The 25,631-nt window shown below is 39.6% G+C and overlaps 1 protein-coding gene across 1 annotated transcript in view; it reads left to right on the plus strand.

Moving 5' to 3' along the window:
* The first annotated feature begins 10,288 nt into the window (after positions 1-10,288).
* SLC7A11 (solute carrier family 7 member 11) overlaps positions 10,289-25,631 on the plus strand; it is an 89,681-nt gene continuing 74,338 nt past the window's right edge. The window contains exons 1-3 of the mRNA XM_075543782.1: positions 10,289-10,905; positions 15,083-15,209; positions 22,752-22,867. Coding sequence (XP_075399897.1) covers positions 10,629-10,905; positions 15,083-15,209; positions 22,752-22,867 — 520 coding nt within the window. The 5' untranslated portion in view covers positions 10,289-10,628. The remainder of the gene's footprint in view (positions 10,906-15,082; positions 15,210-22,751; positions 22,868-25,631) is intronic.

Here is a 25,631-nt window from a genome sequence, read left to right on the forward strand (position 1 = left end):
ATAGTTTCTCAGAAGATCTTCCCATGCTCTAGCTTGTTGCCCATAGTCCCTGAGTGCTCTACTTAGGCCATTTTTTAACCAACTCCCTTTTGATGGACATTAGCATTGTCTACAAATGTTTAAAATTACAGATTATGATGTAGTATTACTGTGTTACCACATTTATCTTTATTACTATCTATTTTTGCTTAACCATTTAGAAATAATTTCTACAAGTTTTAAACTTTATCCTTAATATATTATATGTATCTTCAAATTACAGGCAAAATTCATCTGTGTAATCCTCATTTATTTTCACATATGTTAGAAAATTTTAATTCTATATATCATCCAAAGTATAATTCTTGCTCAACTCTTAGTTTTTCTTAATTTATCTTTTTTTTTCCAAACGGAATTTTTTCTTTTAACCTAGAACACCCTTCCCATTTCAAAACTTTCATTGAGTTTTTTGAAACTTCTAGATTGTCAGCAACAAGTAGGATGTCTACACTGAGTGGGCTCTCTGGTTCACTAGGCCCGGGCACACTGCTCTTGACCACATGGACTCTTCTAGAAGCTACTCAACTATGTGCCCTTGGCAGAGTGACTGTGCTGACCCCTCCTGCTGCACCATGACCTTCAATCCATGGGCAACCCAATGCACTGCGGTTGTTGGAGCTGTGTGAGATGTAGGGCCTCTACGTACCTCATACTTTAGCTTTTTCTAATTCTTTATTCATCAATGAGTCCAGATTAAACTTTTCTGTTAAGAATTCTACATAGGCAATATTGGGTTATCAATAGATTAGTTATGGCAATAGGCAATACTTTAATAATTTTGATCACTTAATTGGTTGAACCACATGTTCCATTGTAAAGGCTCATTTGTCCCTTTGAAGTGTGTATATAGGGATCATTCATGAGTAAGTGAATATTCTCTTTTGAACAAGTTTCATTCAATGGTTTTGACATTTACTAATGCTCCTGACATTTATTAGTGCTCCTTATCTCAGACAATTATTCCATTGATTTTCCTGTTCGTTTGAAATGACACAATTCTACTTTGATAAAGGACAGAATGTATTTGAGGAGACTTGGTGGCTTATTCTGACTCATAGTGACTCTATAGGACAGGGTAGAGTTGTCCTATGTAGGTTTCCAATAATTTAACTCTTTATTAGAGTAGAAAGTCTCGTCTGTTCGAGTCTAGTAGATGGTGGTTTAGAACTGCAGACTTTGTGTTTAGCATCCCAGTAATAACCACACTTCCATGGAATTGGTGGTGAGTCTGAATTTTTGTGAGGTGGTAAAGTAGGAGTCCTGTCACATAGTAGGACATGTGCTGGGCTGCTAAGAACAAAGTCAGCAATTTGTAACAACCAACTGCTTTGTAGGCTTTCTACTCCTGTACAATTGCATTCTTGAAAACTCAGCAGGGTCATTTCAACTCTGTTCTATGGGGTCTCTATTTGCTTAAATTGACTCACTGGCAATGAGGTTTTGATTTTGGTTTTTGGTGAGACAATAGGCAATGCACAGAGATGCTAACCTCAAGGTCAGTAGTTTGAACCCACAAGTAAGCCTGTCGGAAAAAGATGATGCTATCTACTTCTGTGAAAACCCCCTACACCGATTGCTATGGGTTGGAATCAACCCAATGGTAGTCAGAGAGAAAGATGTTAAGTTCCAGGAACTCAAAGGAGCAATTCTACCCTGTCCTACAGGGTGGTCCTGAATTGGAAACAAGTCACTGGCAGGTAGTAAGCAGTTAGGATATACAGTTACTGGTCTGCAGTAGCTGCTCTCCTTACAATGTATTTGAATCAATTTATGAGTATTGTCTGTTCTGTTACTCTGTTTAATGTACTAGCAACATAAAGTTTTAATTTGTTATATATTTTGACAAGCTAATACTCCCTCACTGTTCTTGTTTTTCAGAATTAAATAAACATTTTCTGATAGCTGTAAAAATCTAAATTTTTAGTTCAAAATAAAAGAAAAGTAATGCTCCTTATTTTTATTTGATTCATATCCTATTTATAATATATTGAGAAAGGTAATTGACTGTAAATATTAGTCTTCCTATGCAAGATTGTAACAAAACCTTCTAATTGTTCAAGATTTTACAATGTTCGTGTTTATTTTTGTGCTTAATTTGGGGGTTAGACTGAATGAAACAAAAGGTTTCTTTATTTCATTTAAGTTGTGGTTTATATACATAAAAAATCACCTTCTCTGTGGCAAACAGTGTGGAGGCCCTATCTGACTTCCGATCACTTCCCTATTACATGCCTCCATGTTCCCCCTCTCTTTATGTTCTCAGACCCCAAATGCTCCCCCAAGAACGCTCTACTTCTGTGTTGTATGCAGTATCTTATTGCAATCGCCACACAGAACTCACAAGCCATCATCACCATAATGGAAGTTTATTAGGTAAACCAATGGGTTGCTACTACAGGTCAGCTTCAGTAAACAGTAAGGATACAGTCTTGGCCCATAGCATCCCCTCTCCTCAGCCAGCATGTGAGTCTCTTGCCCTTTCTCAGATTTGTGTCACGTGGTCATTTGGTCACTGACTCCATGGACTAGGAAACTTGTCACTGTATAAGGTACCACAGTCTCAAACATCGGAACATTCTATTTTCTTCCAGGAGGATTTCTTTGACATGGTTGGTAAAAAGGCCAATGATAATTCTGAGGTTACATCTTAATAATTTTCCATTTCTGTTTAGAAATAGCTTAGGTCATTTGTCTCTCCCTTGAATCCACTGAGATGACTACTTCTGGCCGGGCTAGTGTTATAAATTATATGAGTTCTATACTCATGCTTATAGCTACAGGGCAAGATGTGAGAGTGGATAAATTCAAATAAATATTTAATACCAAATCTACTCCTTCCTAGCATTAACTATGATAATAATCAGTAAATCAATCTTCATTTTTCATTTCATTTATGACATCAGCTGTGTGGGTGAGAGCTCACAAGTTAAGCAAATGCAGTGTACTTGACGGTCAAGAAATGGTTCAAAGACCGAATGGCAGTGCCAAGTTTGGGAGTTCATGCAATGCCGTCATTTCCAACCTGCTGGCTACAAATGCCCGGCTTCCCACTACCTCTTCAGAATGACGGCTGAAAGCCCCAGGGTTCCCAGCTCTCCACGATTACCTCTTGGCTCCTTTTGGATTTGATAACTCACTGGACTACTTACAAGACTCGTGGAAAGTTCTACAAATATGGTTATAGACAGTGGTGGATTCCATTGGCTTGCACCTGTTCAGTAGAACCTTTACCCATTTTTTTTCTGAGTTAAGGGAACCAGTTATTAAAATGGCACCTCTGAGGTGAGAGGCTAGGAAGTTCAATACAAAAATCAGATTTACATTCCTTACTCTTTTTAATGTTCATCTGCCCAACACCTTATTCTAAATGCCTTTAGTAATGTTCATTACATTAATAGGTATAAAATAATTAGGTGGAACTATGATTGTAATATTTATTCATTTCATAAAACATTATTCCTTTAAAATTTAAAAAAATAATTTTATTGGGAGTACTTATAAATATAAGAATATTCCATAGTTCATTCGCATCAAGCAGTATTGTTCAACTGCTATAACAATTAGTTTCAAAATATTTTATTTCTTCTTGAGATCCTTGATATCAGGTCCCCTTTATCCCCTCCCTCTTGCAACCAAAACTTGTTATACTTTCGATGAAATACTACATTTTTATTCTGTGTGTTTGTTCTTGTGTAAACAAACATATAACATGCAGAGAAAAGGTGCCAAACAACCAGAGGGTGAGATGCTCTCATTTGTTTCAGATTTTTGTTATGTCCCACATTCCCACAAGATATTATGATATAATTGGGAAAATCCTGAAAAGTGTTCAAAGAACTAAACATATTATCAAAACAATTTCTGTAAGTTTGGCAGAAGCAGCAAGGTTCTTTTCAAAGATGAACATATGCTCAGAGAAGAAACCTTGCCTAACTATTTCTAATACAGTCAACATAACGACTATTGTCTAATTGGTCTACCTCTAAAGGAATGAGATCTTATTCCTACAGCAAAAAGATGGTTAAAGATAAATCACACAGCCAATGATGCTCAGATAAAAGTGAAGAATATTTTCAAGCAAGGCTGCCAATTAAGAAGCAATGTGGAAATATCTTTAATAACACTGGTATTGTTTTGTCAAGGTATTATACAAAATTGTAACACTCTCCACCACTTATTGGTCAGTTTGCTGTACTGTGGAGGATGGCATGTGGTTGTGGTGCTGGAAGCTATGTCTCTACTATTTCAAACGGCATCAGGGTCATTTCAAGTGAACAGGTTTCAGTGGACCTTCCAGACTATGAACAAAGGCTGAAGAAGGACTTGGCCCCCCATTTTGGAGGAAGTAGCCAGGGAAAATCTGATGCAGATCTTAGAAACATCCTGAGACACAGAAGGTCTAACGAATGGAAGCAGAACACTGTCAGAGATGGTGCAAGCCCTCGAATTATGAGTGAGGAGGAGCCGATTTCTCAGAGTGCAGGCCACCCTGGTGACATGAGTTGGATAAAACTTATGGAAGTGGAGCCTTCAGCAAGATACCATCAGCATGGATTATGAATCCATGCGAAGAACCAAAATTTTCACTATTGAGCCAATAGGGAACATTATAATCAACAGAGAAATAGTTGAAATTGTCTTGGTTTTGTCTAACTTGGATCCACTGTCAATACTTACGGGAGCATCAGTCAAGAGATAAAAAGACACTGGCGGTTGGTCAACAGAAAAGTGGATGAAGGGAGACATTGGACAGTGCAAGATAGGACAAAATAATAATGACTTGTAAATTATCAAGGGTTCATGAGGGTGCGGGGAAAGGGAAGGGATGGGGAAAATGAGGAGCTGATGTCAGGGGCTGTCTCATGTGAAAAGAAGATGTTGTGAGAATGATGATGGCAACAAATGTGCCAATGTGCTTGACATGTATGTGTGGATTGTGATAAGCGGTGTACGAGCCCCCAATAAAATGATTAGAAAACATAAAAAAATTTGGCATACAAAAAAATATCAAGGGAAAAAAAGATAAAAAGACATGTTGCATGGGACATCTACTGCCCCAAATGAAAAGTAAGGATGTTACTTTGAGAATGAAGATGCACCTGACCCAAGCCAGGGCATTTTCAGTTGCCTCCAGGTGTGTGAAAAATGGATGTTGAATAAAAGACGGAAGCGGAATTGATTCATTTGAATTGTGGTGCTGGGGAAGAACATGGAAAGTACAATGGAAGGAATAGGACCAGGGTACTCCTTGGAGGCAAGGATGGATAGACTTCTTCTCACAGATTTGGGGCACATTGTCAGGAGAGACAGGTGCCAGGGAAGAACATCATGTTATATTGGGTAGAGGGGCAGCCAGGAAAGAAGCCCTCAAGGAGATGGACTGGCACCGTGCTTGCAGCAATAGGCTCAGGCATAGAAACACGGGGCAGGAGCAGGCCGTATGTTGTTCTGTTGTGCATAAGGTCACCATGGGTCAGAACTGACTTGATGACCCCAACCAACACGGTTAACAACAGGATTTGAAAACTCGTTAAAACATAATATTGTTCTGTGAACCTCTTTTCTTAATTATTAACTCTATGAAACAATAATAACAACTTTCAGTATATCTCTTAAAATTATTCAAAATGATTATTAGAACATCAATATTTTGACCCCATCACTGCTTACAGCTGTATAAAGTAGGAGACAGATTCAGATCACCATAAAAAATAGACACCCGGGACAAGGTCTAGAAGCGTTCACAATAGGAAGCGTTCACATCCTAAACAGGCAACGCTCTACCTTCCCAAGGAGAAGCCCCAGGGGCTCCGTGGTTCATCAGCTAAGGAAAAAGTCGACCGTTTGAATCCACCAATGACTCCAGTCAAGAAGAGTGGCTGTCTGCTCTGTCAAACTTACAACCTCGGAAACCTTTGGGGGCAGGGCAGGTCTACCCTTCATGTTTCTCTCCCCTGAGAATGGTTGCTACCCCAAGGTGATCCAGTGGTATAGCTCTCTGAAGTGATTAACCTGATCAGCCCCACCCCAGAGTCACCTTATCATACCACCTACTTCATTAAGTGTGGTCTCATTGTTTTAAAGAGATTTTGTTTCTTAGTAACTGAGGATGGAAATAAAATTTGGGTAAAGTTAATGTCACCAAAGGGGTAATCTCTGCTTATACCAAGCCTGTTTCTTCTGTACAATACTTGCGGTGGGCCAGGGCTATGTATTGTACACACCCACTCCCATTGAGTTGGTTGCTCATTCAGTAACCCTGGGACAGAGCAGAACTGTTTCTTATGGTTTCTATGTCTTTATGGGAGCAGGCAGCCTAGCTTCCAAGGAGTGACTGGTGGGTTTGAAGAGCTAACCTTAATGTGAGCAAAGCAATGCTTAATCCACAGCAACTCTTGTATAGAGTAAGCACTAGGTAAATTATTTCAAGACAAATGACCCTAGTATATCCTCCAATTGTGACAAGAATACTTAAAATAACTAAATAAGAAGGAAGGATCCCCAGGGCATAGTAGTTATGGGCTGGACTGCTAATCACAAGGTCAGCAGTTAGAAACCACCAGCGGCTCTGAGGTTGGAAGATAAGAATTTCTACTCACATCAAGAGCTACGGCGTTGGTAACCCTCAGGGGGCAGTTATACCTTGGCCCGTAGGGTCACCATTAGCCGGAATCAACTCAATAGCAGTGAGTTTTGGATTTCCAAAACAAGGAGGAGGCTATAGACCATTTGCTTCGGTAGAGAATGGCCTTGGAGACATAGCTAACTTCCTCTAGCTTCCCTACGGTGCCGAGGAAGGAGTCTGGCATGGCTTCCCACTCCATCCTCTGTACCGTATCCTGACCCCAACCGTTCAACACATGGCACTCTGCTGCTAGGCTGGGTTGGATAATTCGTTACAGAGGCTATAGAGAACTCATAGACAATACTCCCAATTATGGGGTTTATTAGGGAAATGAATAGGTTACCACAAAAGATACAGTCATTGGTTCACAGTAACACCTCTCAGCCAGCAGCCAAGTGTCCGGCTGGTCCTCAGGCTCCCAGCCACACGGTTCTTGGCTTCTGCTTCCATGCACCAGTCGCCTGTCGGCTACTGTGTCTCCCAGTCTCCTAGTCTTGCCACTGCTCCTCTTTCCTGTCTCATGGAGTGCTTGTCTCAGCATCTGTACTCCGCCTGGATCCTTGCCTCAGTCTCATGGTCGCATGCCACCGTCTCTGCTGTCTCTGGCCCTGGCCTCCACCACCAGGCAGAGACCCTGAAAGTACACTTCTTCAATGTTCCTGGGATTTCTCTCTCTGTCCAATGTGACTCTTAGGCACAAATGAATGGCTATAATGGAGGTGTTTTGTTTTGTTTATTCCCTATCCCCAAGAAAACAAAAGTTGTGAGTTGGTTCATACCCTGTCCTAAGGTCAGAATGATGATCCCGTCCATTAGTATAGTGAACTACCTCCAAGACAGAATTCTAGCCACAACATAGAGTGTAGAATCATAATACATCACATATGGAATTATGGCTGGAAGGCCCATATTAGTTGACTACAACTCAACTTTGAATCAGTTTTAGGATACATATGCATTTGAACACGCTCCAAATTCTTAGTGAACACATTCAGAATGACTAATTACCCAGGTTTGTGAACATTTTATTTATAACCTGCATTTGATGTCAATTCTGGGAGGAGGGAACAGGCATCATGACAGCCTCGGTAGTTCGGCATCATATTCTGGAATTGCTGAGTGTATTACTCCTATTTTATATGCTAGTTTAGTCCATGGGCTCTTAGTGGAGGATCAATAACTTTTTTTGTTTTATGAAAAGGAAGTATGTTACTTTTTTGCTGAAAGCATTTCTTAGTCTCATTTTATCAGCATAGTCCTTTGGCACCAAATTTAACATTGAAGTGTGCTTGTGTTTGAGCTAAAGGTGGGAAACAGCTGCCCACTAAGAAGTGCCTCAGAGCACAGATGTTCCCCTTTTGGGGGCAGACGCCCCTTCCCCAAAGCGTGTTTATTAATCAGCGGAATTGTGTGTGTAGAAGGACATATGGCAATGGAAAAGGACATCTTTTTTTTAGTTTCTTTCCCAATGTTGCTCTCCATGAATTGAGTGAGAGCAAGTATCACTTTCATATTTTGAAAGCTACAGTAGTTGAGAAGAAGTACTCATTTTTTACTCTGTTAACATGGCTTACTTAAAGCAAACTATGTGAGATTTAGGCAGATAATTAAAAAAATGTAACCTCAGTTAATTGGATGACAGAGCATTGATGTTTTTTATATTTTTCTCAGGAGCTGGCCAATAGAAAATGATCTGACCTTTGTCCTAAAGCAAAATCACTACCAGGTGGAATTAGTGTGGAAAAAGAAAATTTTATTCAGCATAGGCAGTCAAGGGTCAAGAGGTGGGGGAAAGGCTGACACGCCACCCAAACTATGCCTCACGGACTCTGTACAGCCACAGAGGAGTAGCTGTTTATGCTCAGAGGTGGCGGGGATTGAGTCTTTCTCCCTTGGAGTGGCTGCTGGTTGTGAACCACTGACGTGTGGTTAGAAGTCCAACACATCACCACCAGGCCGCCCAGGGACCTTTCTTGTTGTTTAGTCATTATTTTAAGTACTCTTGTCAAAATAAGAGAATGTATTAATGTCATGTATCTAAAATATAGTTACTTAATCCTTATTATGCACAAGGGGTTCTGAAGGCAGCGTAGGTTAAGCATTGCCCTGCTAATGTCAAGGTTTGCGGTTCAAACTCACCAGTCACTCCTTAAGGCTGGCTGTTCCATCAATAATTATAGGCCCAGGAACCACAAAGGACAAAGGAGCTAACTCTTTTATTTACTTGTTCAAATTTACATATATTAAAGTAAACAATAACTTCTGGAAATATCTGTGTTTAAAGCTTTTTAAATAGAGAGTCCAGGGTTGTTGTTTTGTTTGGGGGGAGGGGGGGTGTGTATGGTAATTTTGGTGGGTTTATCAGGCCAGATATGAGGAAGATAAAGGAGCTATCTTTTATTTACTTGTCTTAGTCTTTAGGAAATCTCCTTTATCTTCCCATTCTTTGAGTGTATTCCTGCCTCATCCCATCTATCTGTCTTTTCCAAAGGCAATCTGCTCCTGTCTCCCTTCACAGATTAGCACGGAGATTGCCCAGCTGATCAAGGTTACCGCCTCTCCCAGTTTCCTTGCCAAGGAAGTTGGATGGGTGAATGTGGTAATCAAGATAGCATCAGGACTATTAAAAGGGTTAGGATGAAACCCAGGCTCTGGCAGGGCAGCCTTTGGCAGTTTTAGCTTCTACCGCTCCTGCATGAAACCTCCCTCAGGGTCCAGAGCTTCTGAAGGCTAATTAATGGTATATGTATGTCAAGGCAGTTTGAGGGTCTTAATAATGAAATCCACATGTCATATAGTAGTTCTTTGACTTTCAAATTTGTTTTGTAGGCACTTTGCGGAGAAAGTTATTAGAGTTTAAAAATATTTTCTTTTTTGGTAGCTCAAGAGAACCAAATGCAATTGAGTAATGCAGATCTACCTAATAGTTTAGGAACTAATAGAGTACTTTTTAAAACCCAGAAAAAAAAAACCCTAAAAACTATTTTCCTGTGTCGCTGTAATTTTGAAATATGTCAAGCACAAATGATTTTAAATCTTAGTCTATTATGGATGGGAAGAAAAAGTTTTTATCTTTTCGTGAGAAGCAATGCAGTTTTTATGTCTGTCATGGGTGAGACAGCAGCTGAAAAGCACAGAATCATTCTTATCCTTGTAAGTATGAGATTTGACTCTGTTGCTAAGAAACCCAAAGTAAGAAGGGAGGAAAGGAAACCTGGGAGACACGTTATTAAACTAAATTTTGTTGTTATAAACAGTGCAGCTCCGGGTTGCGCTCTTTTATCACATTCTGTTATCAAAACAGTGTATTTTTTACAAAACATGTGCTCAAGGAAGAAAAGAAAACTCCTTAAATTAATTAGTCTATTTCCTGTTTCACTTTCCAATTTCCTTTGACTTAAAGAGCTTTTGTTCCTCCCTAGGAGTTGCTTTCAAATCCGGGAAAGTCTGCTCTGTATTTACAACTTCTGGGTTGGTTAAGATCCCTTTTAAGTGTGAGCTTTGTTCTCAGAGAAGCTCAGGTCAGTTGAGCAACATGCTGCTACTGTTAAAAAAAAAAAAAAAAGCTGAGTAATGCTGGAGGGTGCTCATGTGGCTGATGCAAACCTGGAGAATTTGCATCATCATTTAGCGGGAGTAAATTGGTGTGACAGGCAGGAGCTTAAATACAAGCCCATGAGGAAGCTGAGCTGGTTTCTGATGACAGGGCGGCGGCAGCTCCCACCGCAGTGGTGCCGGAGGAGGTGCAGGAACCGGGAGCAGTATGAACACACAGGTGTTTCGGAGTAGTACTTAGCTAGCTGAGACGGGTAAAATACACCTTTGGGCTTTCACCTGTGAATATACTATCTCTGACACAGGCATCCTGAAGGCACAGAGGAAGAGATTGATCAGTCACCCTGAGAACCACCAAAGTTGGAAGTATTTTTCTTCCGGTTTTGTTTTCCCCCCGAGTGCCACGGTCATGGTCAGAAAGCCAGTGGTGTCCACCATCTCCCACGGAGGTTACCTGCACGGGACTGCGAATGGCAGGCTGCCTGCCCCGGGCAGCAAAGACCCGGCCGAGCAGGGGAAAGTGGTGCTGAAGAAGAAAATCACTTTGCTCAGGGGCATCTCCATCATCATTGGGACCATCATCGGCGCAGGAATCTTCATCTCTCCTAAGGGCGTCCTCCAGAACACCGGCAGCGTGGGCATGTCTCTGGTGATCTGGACAGCCTGCGGGGTCCTTTCGCTGTTTGGTGAGTGCGACTTCTGCGCGGGGCTGGGCCAGTGGGACTGAGCAGCTGGCTCTCTGGGAGAGCAAAGTGCCGTGTTTAGAGGGAATGGTAAAGGTTGCACCAAGTTTCCTGGTTGTTGTTTATTTTTTTATGTGAACTATCCAAACATAGCGTCTACTGTTAGCGTGATTCTGAATTGCCTTCTGTCCGCTCTTTCCTTACTAATAGAGTATGTTTCTGGTTTTCCCTGTGGCAAAGGGAGCAAAGGCTAACTGATGACCCGGTACCATGTATGGGAGCTTTCTGCACGGGGCAGTTGTGCTTAGTTCTGCATGTTTGGGGTGTCTTGACAGCTGGCTCACTGAATGAAACACCTGGGAAGTGAAGCCCAGAGTGGCCTACTTAGACACCGAACTGTGCGTTCAGCAGTTTTATGGACTTTCTGGCAAAATACAGGGTGGGTGGCAGTATTTTCCCTTTTCGTTTTTGAACTATATTGCTTGCTAGTTCACGATGTTCTGTCAGAAAAGGGGGGGGGGGAGTCCTTGGCCCTCGAAATATGTGATGACAGAAAAATCCTCCTCTAGGAGAAGTGGGGAATATTGCTCTGACCTGAACATATTTAAAATATTTTCAACCTTTTATCACTTCCCTATACCTTTAAACCTTTGTAATAGAAAATGCAAAAATTCATTAGGACGTTAGTGTGTTTTGCTTGCCCCGATCTGTTTTCTGCTTGTGAGCTTACTGTGTTTCGCGGGGCGCAGATAATTTGCCGACCTGTTCACTGAGTTAATCTGGGCAGAGGGGGTCGAGGCATGTTGTTCCCCTTCTTCCCTCTTTGCACCTCTTCATTGAGTCGAGAACTAGTGCTGAAAGATAACAAATGATCTCTCATGAGATGGGCAAAGGCTTGGAAAGCTACTTGAGTTCATTTTAAAAGGGACAAGAACTGAAGAATAGTAATAACCAACCAACTAAACAAACAAACTGAATTTGATTTCTGCCATAGGCTAAAAGACCAGATTGCTTTTCTTTTCTCTGGGTAAGAGTGTGCTGGGATTCCTAAAGCATTCCTCTTTAATGAAACTAATTGTACATCCTAACCCTCGGACTTAGTACTAACGCTTCCTTCTGCAAATACCCAGTTATTCATTCTAAGATCTTACATTGTTTTAAACCACTGAAGTTGGTATTCATCTCCACCAGTGTTTCTCAAGGTGGGTGATATCGCCCCCTGGAGGCTGCTGGGTTGATCCCATTGGGCTGCAAAAGCAGATACCTATGCTTTATCCTAGATTAGATGATGTAGTACTGACAAGGGGCAATTGGCTGAATAAGCCTGGGAACCTATGATCTAGATGAGTTTAATGTCCATTGTTAGGAAAGAGGTACTTAAAGGAAAACTTGTTAAATAAAAATCTGATTACATTAGAAAAAACTAGAGGCACAATGTCTCCTGTCCCCCTTTAAAAGGCCTGTGATACCAATTATGTCCATAGTATGTATTTTCTAAAATGTTTCATAAACATTTTCACTATGTTTCTAGTATACAAACTTTCATCCTTAGATGAGATTTCTGAAAGATAAACTAGAACCAGTACCCACTCTTAATATTAAAATTGTACTAATTCTTGATCATCTTAAATAACACTGTGCACAATCAGCCTTTAATCTTCGCCAAGTGTTTCATATATTCAGAATAAATCAAAGTCTAATATGAAAACCACAATCAGTTTCCTAAATGTTGCCTGCTTCTGCGCATGCAATTCCCACTGGATGATTCGATTTTTGCATGTGTGCAAACACACGTACACGATTCAGATGTGATGACCTGGTCTGCTCTGACCATTACAAAAGGTAAGGAGATGATGGATTGTACTGTGAAAATAAGCTTATTTGTAAGTATCTCATCTGCAGCCAAAGTTCATTAACCCTCAAGTAAGGTGACTAATTCAGATTGCACTTGAATTGCTATTCTTTGATTACTAACTACAAACTGTAGTGAATGTGTTCTTTTATGGATCTACTTATCTATATTTGCATTGCATTCATCACTTTAATTACTAGGAACTTTTTGATAGGAGTTGCCGCCCTAACATGAAACAAAACAAAATCCAAGGAAAAAGAAAGTTTCTTCCTCTTGAGAGTCTTTAGAATTATGGAACTAAGTAAGGAATTTGTATGTTGGATTTACTTTTTTTTTTTTTTTAAAGACAAGGTCAATGAATGGATTTTTTACATCCTGTTTTGAACTTTTTTCATTTGGGCAAAGTGGTTATGGAACTTGAGACCTTTAAATGAGAAACTCATTGCCTCAGAACTTAATTTAAACCTGGGCCAACATCCTAGGGTTCCAACAAAACACATCGAGGTCTAAATATTGATTTTCTGGCAATAAATCCTGAAGGTACTTAAGACTCTGCCCAATAACATTTTATGTCAGATACTTTTCACCATGGTGGCAAGCGGTTCTAAAAAAAGAATGCAACCAATTACAGTTGGTTATAATAGTTGAAAAATATCACCAGTTCTCAAATATCAATCTACAGACTAGGTAGTTCTAAATTATCCACGTGTATTTTAAACAAAGAGAGATTCGTAAATCCCTCCATTGGTTAGCCTGATTTAGTGAGTCTGGGATATGATCCTAAAGTCTATTTTTGTTTGTTTGCTTATTTAAATGAAAAACTCTTCCCTGGAGATTCTGATATTATACATGCTGAGGAGTCAGTGGAGTGATTTTAACATTTCACTGGATTCCAAGCATATTTATGTTGGATAGTCTTATGTGAAAGGTTGTTGATGTTTTTAGCTGCCATCCAAATGGGCCACTAGTTCCTGGGGACTCGATGTATGGTGAGATCAGCCCATACGTCTCATGGGGTTCTCATTAGCTCATTGCCGGAAGTGAAGTCCTCAGCATTTCTTCCTAGTCTTTCTTAGTCTGGATGTGTGCAGTTAAAACCTGCTCAGCACCAGAGCGACACACAAGCCTTCACTGCCAGACGAATGGTGAGTGGGCTGGGATTTGAGCGCAGGGCTTCTGCCTGGGGTGAGATCTTTCTGTCACTGAAGCCCCTCCGTGCTCATCTGAAGTCCACTGTTTCTTAGGAATCGCCCACGCTCTTAGTCTCCGAAGTAGTTCAGCCAAAATACAGTTACATTTGAGTACCCAGCTCTAAATAGAGAACTTTCCCATCACCTTGACATGTATTTTTTATTGTCTTGATAATTACTTGATCAAAGTATTGTATATGACGCCATTGTCTGAAGGCTCGTGATGTACTAGTTTGGTACCACCTTGGCACATGCATAACATTTATACACACCACCGCCCAGGACGTGACGATTGGGACCTCCCTCTTCTAGGGGGAAGCTGTGCTTTCAGGAGCATATCTAATTTGCTCAAGGTCCCAATGGAGTGTTTTAATAAATATTGTTAACATTTTGGTCTGTGATCAATTGGACCAATCATGGAATGGAAGCCTAGAAGGCTACATGCATTTCAAGGAGCATCAAAAAAGCTTATGGGAGCGTTCTTTCCGCCTCTCATCCAAAATTTCCAGGGACTTCGTGAAGACCCCTTATAAATATGAACTAAAACACCTCCATTTTAAAAAGCATGCTATCTCAACTACACAGGAGTCTATACTTGAAACGCCTTTGAGCGAACTTCGAATGAACTTTATTTGCCAACCAAATATAGCCCCCCAAAATAAATGGCCTTAGAAGGCCTAGGGTCTATATTTTTCTGGTGAACAGATACCACATGTCATTTTTTGCTATACTGCAGAAATACCATTTATTAAAAAGGTTCACTTTATGAAGAGATCTGTTTGGATATATAATTCTTGTCATTGTATATTCATAGAAAAGGGAATACATGTATTATTGGTATCTGTGTTTTCTTTTCTTTGTCCCAAGGGTTCAGATTCTGCATTCGGAAGCATGTGATAGTGCTTTAGAAAGTTTCCTATCACCATAAGGAACATTAAATTTTTTTCCAACAGATTTCAAATGTCAGAAAATTCTAAGAGGAACATGGTGGCTTATAGGAATTAGAAAACTGTTATTTGTCTTGATGCCATTCAGAGGTAGAAGTTAATCTCATACAACATAAACAGCTGAGTTATTGCTACTGCTTTGCTGCTTGATACTATATTAAATTTGTACTTTTGTTAAAACTCTTTCACAGGAGCTTTGTCCTACGCTGAGCTGGGAACGAGCATAAAGAAATCTGGTGGTCATTACACATATATTCTGGAAGTCTTCGGCCCATTACCAGCTTTTGTACGAGTCTGGGTAGAACTGCTCATAATACGGTAAGAACAGAGATAGTGAAACTTTAAGGAACAAATCAATATATTGATGGCAGCTTTTTTTCTGAATCACCTCATTTTTTTATAAATTAGGTGTACATACTTCATGTGACTCTGTTGTAAACATGTCTAGGACTTTATACCTATAATAAAATGTTCTTTTGAATTAACATTTTAATTCAGTTTTGCCAATTGAAATGATGTACCAACCATGACAAATTTTATTTATTTATTTATTTAAACAATTTATTAGGGGCTCATACAACTCTTATCACAGTTCATACATATACATACATCAATTGTATAAAGCACATCCATACATTCCCTGCCCCAATCATTCTCCAAGCATTTGCTCTCCACTTAAGCCCTTTGCATCAGGTCTTCTTGTTTTTTTTACCCTCCCTCCCCTTCCCCCCCTCCCTCATGTGCCCTTGGTAATTTATACATCGTTATTTTGTCATATCTTGCCCTATCCGGAGTCTCCCTTCCCCCACTTCTCTGCTGTCCCTCTCCCAGGGAAGATGTCACATGTGGATCCTTGTAATCAGTTCCCCCTATCCAACCCACTCACCCTCCACTCTCCCAGCATCGCCCCTCAAACCCTTGGTCCTGAAGGTATCATCCACCCTGGATTCCCTGTACCTCCAGCCCTCATATGTACCAGTGTACAACCTCTGCCCTATCCAGCCCTGCAAGGTAGAATTCGGATCATGGTAGTTGGGGGGAGGAAGCATCCAGGATCTGGGGGAAAGCTGTGTTCTTCATCGGTACTACCTCTCACCCTAATTAACCCATCTCCTCTCCTAAACCCCTCTATGAGGGGATCTCCATTGGCCGACACTTGGGCCTTGGTGCCCGGCTATCAAAAGAGATAGTGTCTGGGGTCTTAAAGGCTCGAAGGTGAACAAGCAGCCATCTAGCTCAGAAGCAATAAAGCCCACATGGAAGAAGCACACCGGCCAGTGCGATCACGAGGTGCCAAGGGACCAGGTATAAGGCATCATGCAAAAAAAAAAGAGATATATGTATATGTTTGTGTATGTATGTGTATATGTGTGTATATGTATATATATGTATATATGTGTGTGTATGTGTGTGTATATATATATATATACCATATTAAATGAAGGGGGAAGTGCAGAGTGGAGACCCATGACAAATTTTTAAAGAAACTTCTTTTTTAAACTTCATTTATTGTCTTCCACATTTCTAGGGAAAATTTTGGTGTGTAAGGATATGAAGCATCAAAATCCACCTCTAAAAAAGATAAATTAAATGTTATATACTAGTAATTCAACTTTTCTCTCTCTCTTTTTTCTCTTAAGTGTAGATCACACCCTTTAAGTTCTTTGACCTTACATAGTTTTGTGTGTGTGTGTGTGTGTGTGTGTGTGTGTGTGTGTGTGACTAAGAAACTTCTGGGCCTAAGAGCTTAATGTGTCACTGAGTCTTTACACAAAAACAAAAAGTTTACATAAATGACTCACTTCCTCACATTAAACTAATCAGCACACTATAGTTGTGCAAACTTTTTTTTTTTTATTATTCTGTTGTTGCAAGAATGTGTTTCCTGATTCTCTTGGTTTGAAATCAAACCAAATAGTGCTAAGTCACTCTGAATTACAATTTTCCTTAAACTTTATGGGAAGTTCATGATGTCATATAAACAATTTACAGTATTAAAGGTTCCATGAGCTTAACTGTTTCAATAGTATGTGGCTTGTGTACTATGCTTACAAAAATCACTTGAAATAACTCGTGAAACTTGATCTTACTGTAAATGAATCAGATCTAAAGTGAGACCTTATATGGACTTTCATTCTGTCTTTTGCAGCTAAGTGGCAAATACAGAGCAAATTACCATTAACTCAATACTAAGCATACTTTTTATGGTTCTAGGAATTTCTTTTTTAATGCCAGAGTTTCAAAGTTGTATTTCATTGTTGTTCAATCTTCATTTTATTTGAATTATTTGAAACTCATTTTAATAAAGATAAAGACATATTTGTTCCTTTTATACTGTCCATTTACTAGGACTGTTCCTTCAGTCCCTTCTGATTAGCTGAGTATTAAATGAATCTAAGTCAAAAAGTATTATCACAAAATCAAAGAACCCTTTATAAATCAAAACTATAAAGATGTAAGTCTATTGCTTCACCATATATCCTCCACCTGGCTCTATACACTCCTGAAGGCAATATTTCTACCTCTCTTACCCTCCCCCAAATAATTCTGCACCCTTCAATCTATACCACACCAAAAGGGCAGTGTTGGCGTCCTTTGGAGACTCATATCTTTTTCCTTTTTGAGTTTGGGGGACAACACTAATTCTGAAAGGGCAATCTCAGGGTTGCAGGATAGATGTGGTAAGGTTTCCCAACAAAATTCTCATAGGACAACCTTTGCTACTCTTGAAGAATGAGCAGGTATATTGTAAAGAGGGAGAAAAGAAGAATCAACACCTTCCTGAATGCAACTTCCCTGACATTTTCCTCACCACTCCACCTTTCAATTGTCTGAAGCTTCCATTATCATAGATTCCCGATGACCATCTCATGTCCCGAAAGAAACTCTAGGATCTCAAAAGAATAGTTCCCCAAAGCTTCTTAGCTCAGATTTCTACCTTGAATTTAACTTAATTGACCCAGAAGATATTCTTGGAGGTCACTGTTCTCATTGGGAATTTTTTTTGGAGGGACCCCAGAACTTGTCTACAGACATGCGCCGATTGTGGGAACATAAGTGAACACTGGTGTCTGGACAAATCATGTCTGTGTGTGTCCCGGAACCCTCGGTGCAATATGTGACTGACCCTAATACACTCTGCAGTGGTCAAAGTCTCCTTTTCCATATATGATTTCTGTGTCCACGCTGTTGTTGTTAGATGTGATGGAGTCAGGGGACTCAGGATGAAACTCCACAGGAGGAGACGCTATCCGGTTCTGGTCTGTCTTCACCATCCTTCCTAGGTGTGAACCGCTGCTGAAGTGACTGTATCGATCCATCTCATGTCGAGGCTTCTTCCTCCGCACTGACCCTTTACTTTACCAAACAGACTATCTTTCTCAGGGACCAGGACCTCCTGGAAATTTCCAAACTACATGAGACAACAGCTGATCATCCTTGCGTCTAAGGAGAACTCAGGCTGTAATTCTTCCAATTCAATAGTAGTGGATTACTTTATAATAAAATAAATGAAATATTAGCTTCTCATTTGCCATTTAGGATGGTACTTTATATTTATATTTAATTTTCTAGGTGCCAATGTTCTGCTTTCCATCAAATCAGCAAGGGTCTTAAGCATACAGGTCTTTCTATTTACACTTTTGTAAATAAAGATTCCAATAACCCTGTACTAATGATATAGGTGCAGTGCATATTATAGACATTACGTTCGGTGTGAATAAGTGGCTGAAAATGGAATGGATAACACAGCATACTCAGCCTTCAAATGAGCACACTTTTGTCTTAGAGGAATGGCCTGTCAGCATGGTGGACTTCGGAGTCTGATGTAGTTGTATTTGAGTCCCCCTTCTGCCATGCTTTATTTGTATGACTTTGGGCTAATTGCTTGGCCTCTCCAAGCCTCTTCTGTACAATGAGCATGATCAATCTGCACAGGCAGATACCGTGCTCATTCATTAATGTATTCATTACACAAACAACCTCTGAATGGTGATCGGCAAATTAAAATATCCAAAGTGAAATAAGCCATAGTAGCTGCTCCCAAGCCTTCACAATCAAATGTTACTTTAAAAAATGATTGAATTTAATATTTTAATGCAAAAGAATGGCCTCATGATGTGTATGTGTCTTGACAGGGAAAATTAATTAAGTGTACTCTCAGGGTTTTTTTATGGGTACCTTTGTAATAATTGATTTGTAATGGCGCTTTGGTCTTTCGAAGGACAACATAATAAATTAGTATACAGGAAACCTAGGTAATTTTTTTTAACATTTTTATTTCAGCACCTAAATAGGTCCTTTTAACACTGAATCTTCAAATTAAATAACTCATGCTGTAAATAAGCTGTACAACATAGATTTTGAAAAAAGAAATATTGCCCACCAGTACATAGCTGGGCTAATTAGATTTCACTCACTCATTCAATGGATGCATATTCAGCTTTTAGTTCCTATTATATGATAGATCCTATACTAAACTCTGGGGATGAGATGGTGACAAAGATGGTCCTCCTGCGGTCCTCACATCCAGGAGAAGCAGAAGCTGAAAGGGAAGGTATGCACAGGAAGGGAGATAATTCAACAGACTTGCATATGTAAATAAAGACTGTGTATTCTGATATGCGTGCCATGATTATGTTCCAATGACCAGTTGTCGTTGTTGTTAGGTGCTAGTGAGTAGGTTGCAACCCATAGCAGTTCTTTGAACAACAGAGTGAAACGCTGCCTGGTCCTGTTCTTCAGGTCACTGCTGCACCACGATGTCAATCAACCTCTTTGAGGGCCTTCCCCACCCTCACTGTCCCTCTACTTTAACAAACATCGTGTCCTTCTTCAGGGACAGGTATCTCCGACAACATGTCCAAAATATGTCATATGAAGTCTTGGCACCGAGCACTCTGGCCGTACTGCTTCCGAGACAGATTGGTTTAGCCTCTCAGCAGTGGACGGAACTTTCAATCTTCTCCTCCAAAGGCATCAATTCTTCTTCGATTTTCTTTATTCAATGTCCAACTAGATGATTATGCGAGAATAAAAGTTGACCACATTGAATCATACGCTGGAAGGTGACTGTAGCTTTACATAACTGCCAAACCACTGGAGAGTAGAGGGAATACATGACCTTGCCCATCATGGCCGTGGTCACTATGGTAGTGCACCTTGGCATTTGTTACTTCCAGATGGATGTAGTTAATGCACAGAATAGTCAGATGGTAGATTTCTCTACTATTGTAAATATGAAGGGTCAGATCATGACATCAGTGATGAGTGAGGAGTAGATGTATTACAGTAGGTTTCCAAGCACTGATGCTGTAAATTCTTAGCACTAGGTTTGCAGAAGTCTACAGTTTACAGTAAAGTCTCTAAATTCATGTCTGCATCTGTATATAGGTTCGGTCTCCCTTGTGTTCCCTCTGACGCATTAACTAGTTATTTGAACAGGTTTGCCCTTAGCCAGAGTGTGTTTGAAAATAGGTTGCTAACTAGACATTACAGGGAGGAGTAGCCTACCGCTAAGGGATTTGCCTAGGTGTGGCTTTGCAGGAATTTGGGGTGCTAGTGTCCAATTGGTCCTAACTGCCTTGGTCAGAAGGCCCTGAACCAACTTGCAACCTTTAAGGCCCCTTTGCCAGTTCTGTAATTCAACCTGCAACTGTAATGTATCACTCTGCCACCAGCCATGCTTGTGAGACAGTTTCCCTTGGTGTTCCATATCCCATTTAAGTTTCTTAAATTCTTGTAGATATTTGGACACCATTATGGTGACCCCATGCTGATCATCTCTATCATCTGGATGATGGGTCTTTGCCTTTATGCCATCATTGTGCTGTTTACTATTTATGGTGCCTCCGTAATTTCTACTTGGGATTTGGGTCTCTTTTCTCTCTTCAAACAGGATGAGGGTCCCAGCTTAAACTAGTCCAGGTCTCTTCCAGGCTAGTTTAAAGACGTCTCTGCAATCAGTGGGTGATTGAAGATGAGTTCACTCAACGATACACTTACCTTAGTCTCTCTACGGTGACGTAAAAAAGTCCAATCAAAGCAGCGTCTTCAGAGATGCTCTATTGGATCAGTTAAATTCAAGACAGATAACTTATCTCAGAAGAGTGTGGTAATTAAAAAAAAAAACTTTTGGCAATTTTTTTGAGATTTCAGAAGTGTTTTTGTTTTTTTCCAAAACCCTTTATTGTCACAGAGACTTATTAGGAACAAGTTGTGAGACAACTATAACAAACTGTCCTCATGGGGAGAAAAGGTCAGGAATGTGGGGCTGAAGAATATGTTTCCCTTCATGACAACATACTTGCTCATTTTTATAGAGTAGCCTTGGTTGTGCTATAAGAATTTTGCTGAGAACTCTTACTTCATTCACTTGACATCTCTTACATTGTCCCTTCAGACTTGTTTCTGATCCCTAAGCTCAGAGAACATTTACAAGGGACAAACTATTACTTTGAGGTGGTGAGTGGGGAAATTCCGAATGCCTTGGGAAAGGGATAAATAATACCTCTAGAACCTATACACCTGGATAGACTATATGTCAAGAGAGCATAGTTTCACATTTTGATATTTCTGTTTATTAAAGCTTCCTATGATTTTGTAGTAAAATTTTGGACTCATCTTCATTAAAAAAAGACGTGCACATTTTTCTCACAAAAATATTTGAAAAAGTTAAAGCAGAGTGATATTATTATTTACTGTATACATATATTAATTATAATGAGTTGAATTACAACTCACTTATTCTTGAGGAGTAAAATTTTTATGTTGGGTATATCATTGTGTATGCATGAACTTATTTCATTCTCTCATCTTGCGGCTATTTTTTCCATCATATAATGTCACAAGAGGAATTTTCCTTTCAACTTACGTTTAAGTATTTCTAAACAGCTAGATATTACGACTTAGTTCTCTAAATTTTGCCAATAGAGGAAACGTATGAGTAACAATGTCACGCATGTAAGGGTATATTTGCAAAGAAGAATCATGAGTACAGTAACAATGCAGTGGTTGGCGTGCCTACATCCCCTGTGTGGGATTGAGGGAGGCTGGGGAGGGAGGGGCTAGCAATTGCTGAAGACACAAACTGCTGTGATGGAACTGATTGGCATCACATGGCTTTCTGGGGGTGGGAAACATGTGGCCTGTGGGCCATCTAAGGCCTGTTAATTCATCAATACCAACTACGTATTTCACCAAAGAGAAGCCATTGCAGCTATCACATTAGGAGTGAGTTCATGAACTGTGTGACCAGAACGGCTGGTGAATAATGGGATAAATATCCAAATGGCCCTCGGCAGAACAAAGGTGGTCCACCCCTGTGGTGGGTACTCGAAGCTCTTAAGTGCAATGCCATAGCCAAAGACACATCATACCCAGGTGGACATGGTCCTACACAGTTTAAGTTCATGTTTCTCAAGGGTCAGCTGTACAAACAAAAAAAAAAGCTGAGTTTTATATTTATTTTCCTGACTGTCACTTGCCTTATTACATATGTTCCACCTAACAAACTTATGGCTGGAGTTTAGTTATTGGCTTAAGAAGATGGGTTCTTTGTCAGCCCAATTTTGTTAGGATCTTGAGTAAGCAGCTAGATCTTAAGGAAGGAAAAGAGTCAAATCCGGGAGATCATTGAAAAGTAGAGAAAACCCAGCCTTGTTCTGAAAGCTATTTGGACTTTAAACATAGCCATGAGTATAACGGCAAGTGCTTCATTTGTAATGTCCACAGAAACCAAATTGATTATGGAATATCATATTAAACCTGCTTCATATTAAACAAGCTTCATATATTGAATAATGCTACTTCAATGAAGAAAGAAGTTGTCTTGCAGTTAACCTCAATTTATTTTTTTTCTAGCCCTGCAGCCACTGCTGTGATCTCATTGGCATTTGGACGCTATATCCTGGAACCATTTTTCATTAATTGTGAAATTCCTGAACTTGCCATCAAACTCATTACAGCTGTTGGCATAAGTGAGTACTATAGTTTTGAACGTTATCAATCATTACAATAAACCAGTTGGGGTCTGTTTGTACAATTTTTTTGCATTGTGTGACTATTGTCCACTTTGTGTTCTTTGTGCTTATAATTTTTGCCAAATTTAATTTTGAGAGTAAAGTAAATAAGAAGGCTTTGGAATGGTCTTTGATATTATATTACATACAGTGTTTATATTGAATCAAGAGATATAGTAGCTTATCTTTTAAAATCAGGAAGCAGAAAACACATCGTTAACAAAATACTAATGGGATTATTCAACACAAGACAAAGATGAAAAGCTAAATTATTTAATGAATTTTTAAAATTAAAAAATCCAACACAGCAATAATGAGTTGAATTATAACTCACTTATTTCTGTGGAGTAACATTTATATGTTGGGTATATAGTTGTGTCCATATATTTTATGGTGTTGGTAGCTGTCACTTTCAATGTCATTCTTTTAACTGCCTATTAATGCTTGGGATTAGAAATCTTTGAAGATGTCATTACCAATTGTATTTCTAAAGTAGATGTTTTCTTCATATTTTCTAAACTAGGAAATGATTCATTTTCATCAATGGGAGCAAGCATTAGACAACTTTAAAAAGGAAATATAAAATATCATATTCCAAATTATATGAACAATGTGAAGTCAAATATAACTATATCCTATAAAAATAGAAATCCAATGTCCTTGAATATTATGGGAAACCAAAAGTAAAATGCATTACCATGGGGTTGATTCAAACTCATAGCTACCTTGTGTAGGCTTTCTGACAAGTAAATCTTTACTGGAGCAAACAGTCTCAACTTGTTCCTGAGGGTTTTGGAGTAGACAGCCTCAACTTTTCCTGAGGCTTTGAGCCACCAACCTTGTCATTATCAATCCAATGATTCAAGTGCTCCCAGGGATATGATAGAGGAGAGCTGTTATTAATCCAATTGCTGCTGTAAGGTTAAAGATGACCTTTTTTATTAAGTTTAAGTACTTGATTAGGTATTGGCTACTCAATAAGAAGCACAGGAATAATTGAAATTTATACTCATGGTAGCATTTTTAGTTGTGTATAGCTAAAGTGTTTCAGCACAACAAAAACAGCACTTAGGTCATATAATTAAAAATCATTTAATGACCATGTGTTAACTAGTCCTAGTGCTTCAATAAGGAGCTCTGGTGGCATAATGCTTACATATTGGGCTGCCAAACTGAAAAGTCAGCAGTTCAAAGTCACCAGTCACTCCATGGAAGGAAGACAGAGCTTTTGATTCCTGGAAAGACAGACGGTCTCAGAAACTCACAGGACTGCTCTACCCTCTCCTACAGAGGGTTGCATGGGTCAGCATCTACACAATAGCAGTGAATTGGGGTGTTGGTGCTTCAATGATTTAAGTGCTTATCTGTTAACTAAAATGTCTGCTGTTCAGAACTACCAGTGACTCCATGGGAGAAGATAAACGGAGAGCTCCAGTTCTAAATAATAGCATCTTGGAATCCCTAACCCAACAGGGTAGCTCTTTTCTGAGTCCTAAGGTCAAAATAACTTGATGGTACAAAACACCACCGATTTCAGAAGAACAATGTCTCTGTAAGATCAATGCCCATTTGATAGGAGAGCGGTGAGTGGTTAATTTTCAGTAAAGAATTAAGAATTGTACGAAAAATATCCCTCAAAACTCAACAAACTCCCTGCCACGGAGATGATTCTGACCCATAGCAAGCCTTGGGACAGGGTATAATTGCCCCATGAGTTTCCAAGACTGTAACTTTGGGCAAGAGTCTAAAGCTTCATCTTTCAGTACCGCTATTTGAGACGTATAATAATAGGTCCATTCTAGTTTTCTTCATTTGTGGACCAATCATGTACACATAATGGTGATTCTAAGTGGTCTCTGAAAAAAAAAGAGACAGGAATGTTCAAAGTGGAGATGTCTGGCCTGTGAAGTGGTAAGGGTTCAGAAAAGAGCATTGGTGGCACACTGGTTAAGTACTCAGCTGCTGATCATAGGGTTGGCAGTTCAAACCCACTCACCTGCCCACAGGAAGAAATATGACAGTCTACTCCTATTAAGAAAACCCTGTGGTGTACTGCTACTCTGTCAGATTGGATCAAAACAGGGTGTAAAGCTTTTGGCTACTAACCTAAAGGTAGGTGGTTCAAACCCAGTAGCCACTTCTGGTGAAAAGGTTGTGGCAATATGCTTTTATAGAGATGACAACATTGAACACCAAATGGGGATGTTTCATCTGTCCTCTGTGGTTGTTGTGGGAGTGAGGTTTGTGGAGCTCTTTTTTTTTCTTTCAAAAATGAAAACAAGCTGTTGATTAACAATGCTACCAACCCCAAAATTCAAATCTACTCTCGCTGAGTCTATTTCAACTCATAGTGACTCTACATATGGTTTCTGAGACTGTAGATATTTATGTGAATGCACATCCTCATCTTTTTCCTGTTGAGTAGCTGGTGCATTTGAACTTGAGGTTAAACGTCCAATGCTCATCTGGTAGTGCCACCAAAGACAGCCTATACTCACTGCCAGTGAATCTATAAGACAGATTAGAATTGCCCTTTGGATTTCAGAGACTTTAAGCAAGTACAGTAGCAGACAACTTCATCTTTCTCTGGTGGAGCAATTGGTGGATTTGAAACCTGAACTTTGCACTTAGGCGCCAGGGTTCTTAAAAGTGAAAATTTTTCATAAAAATTATTAAAACAATGCAAAAAAAGAAAAACAGTTTAAAAGGATTTGGGATTTGA

This window comes from Tenrec ecaudatus, chromosome 3 (assembly GCF_050624435.1).
Source record: "Tenrec ecaudatus isolate mTenEca1 chromosome 3, mTenEca1.hap1, whole genome shotgun sequence".
In the NCBI taxonomy this organism is placed as follows: Eukaryota; Metazoa; Chordata; class Mammalia; order Afrosoricida; family Tenrecidae; genus Tenrec; species Tenrec ecaudatus.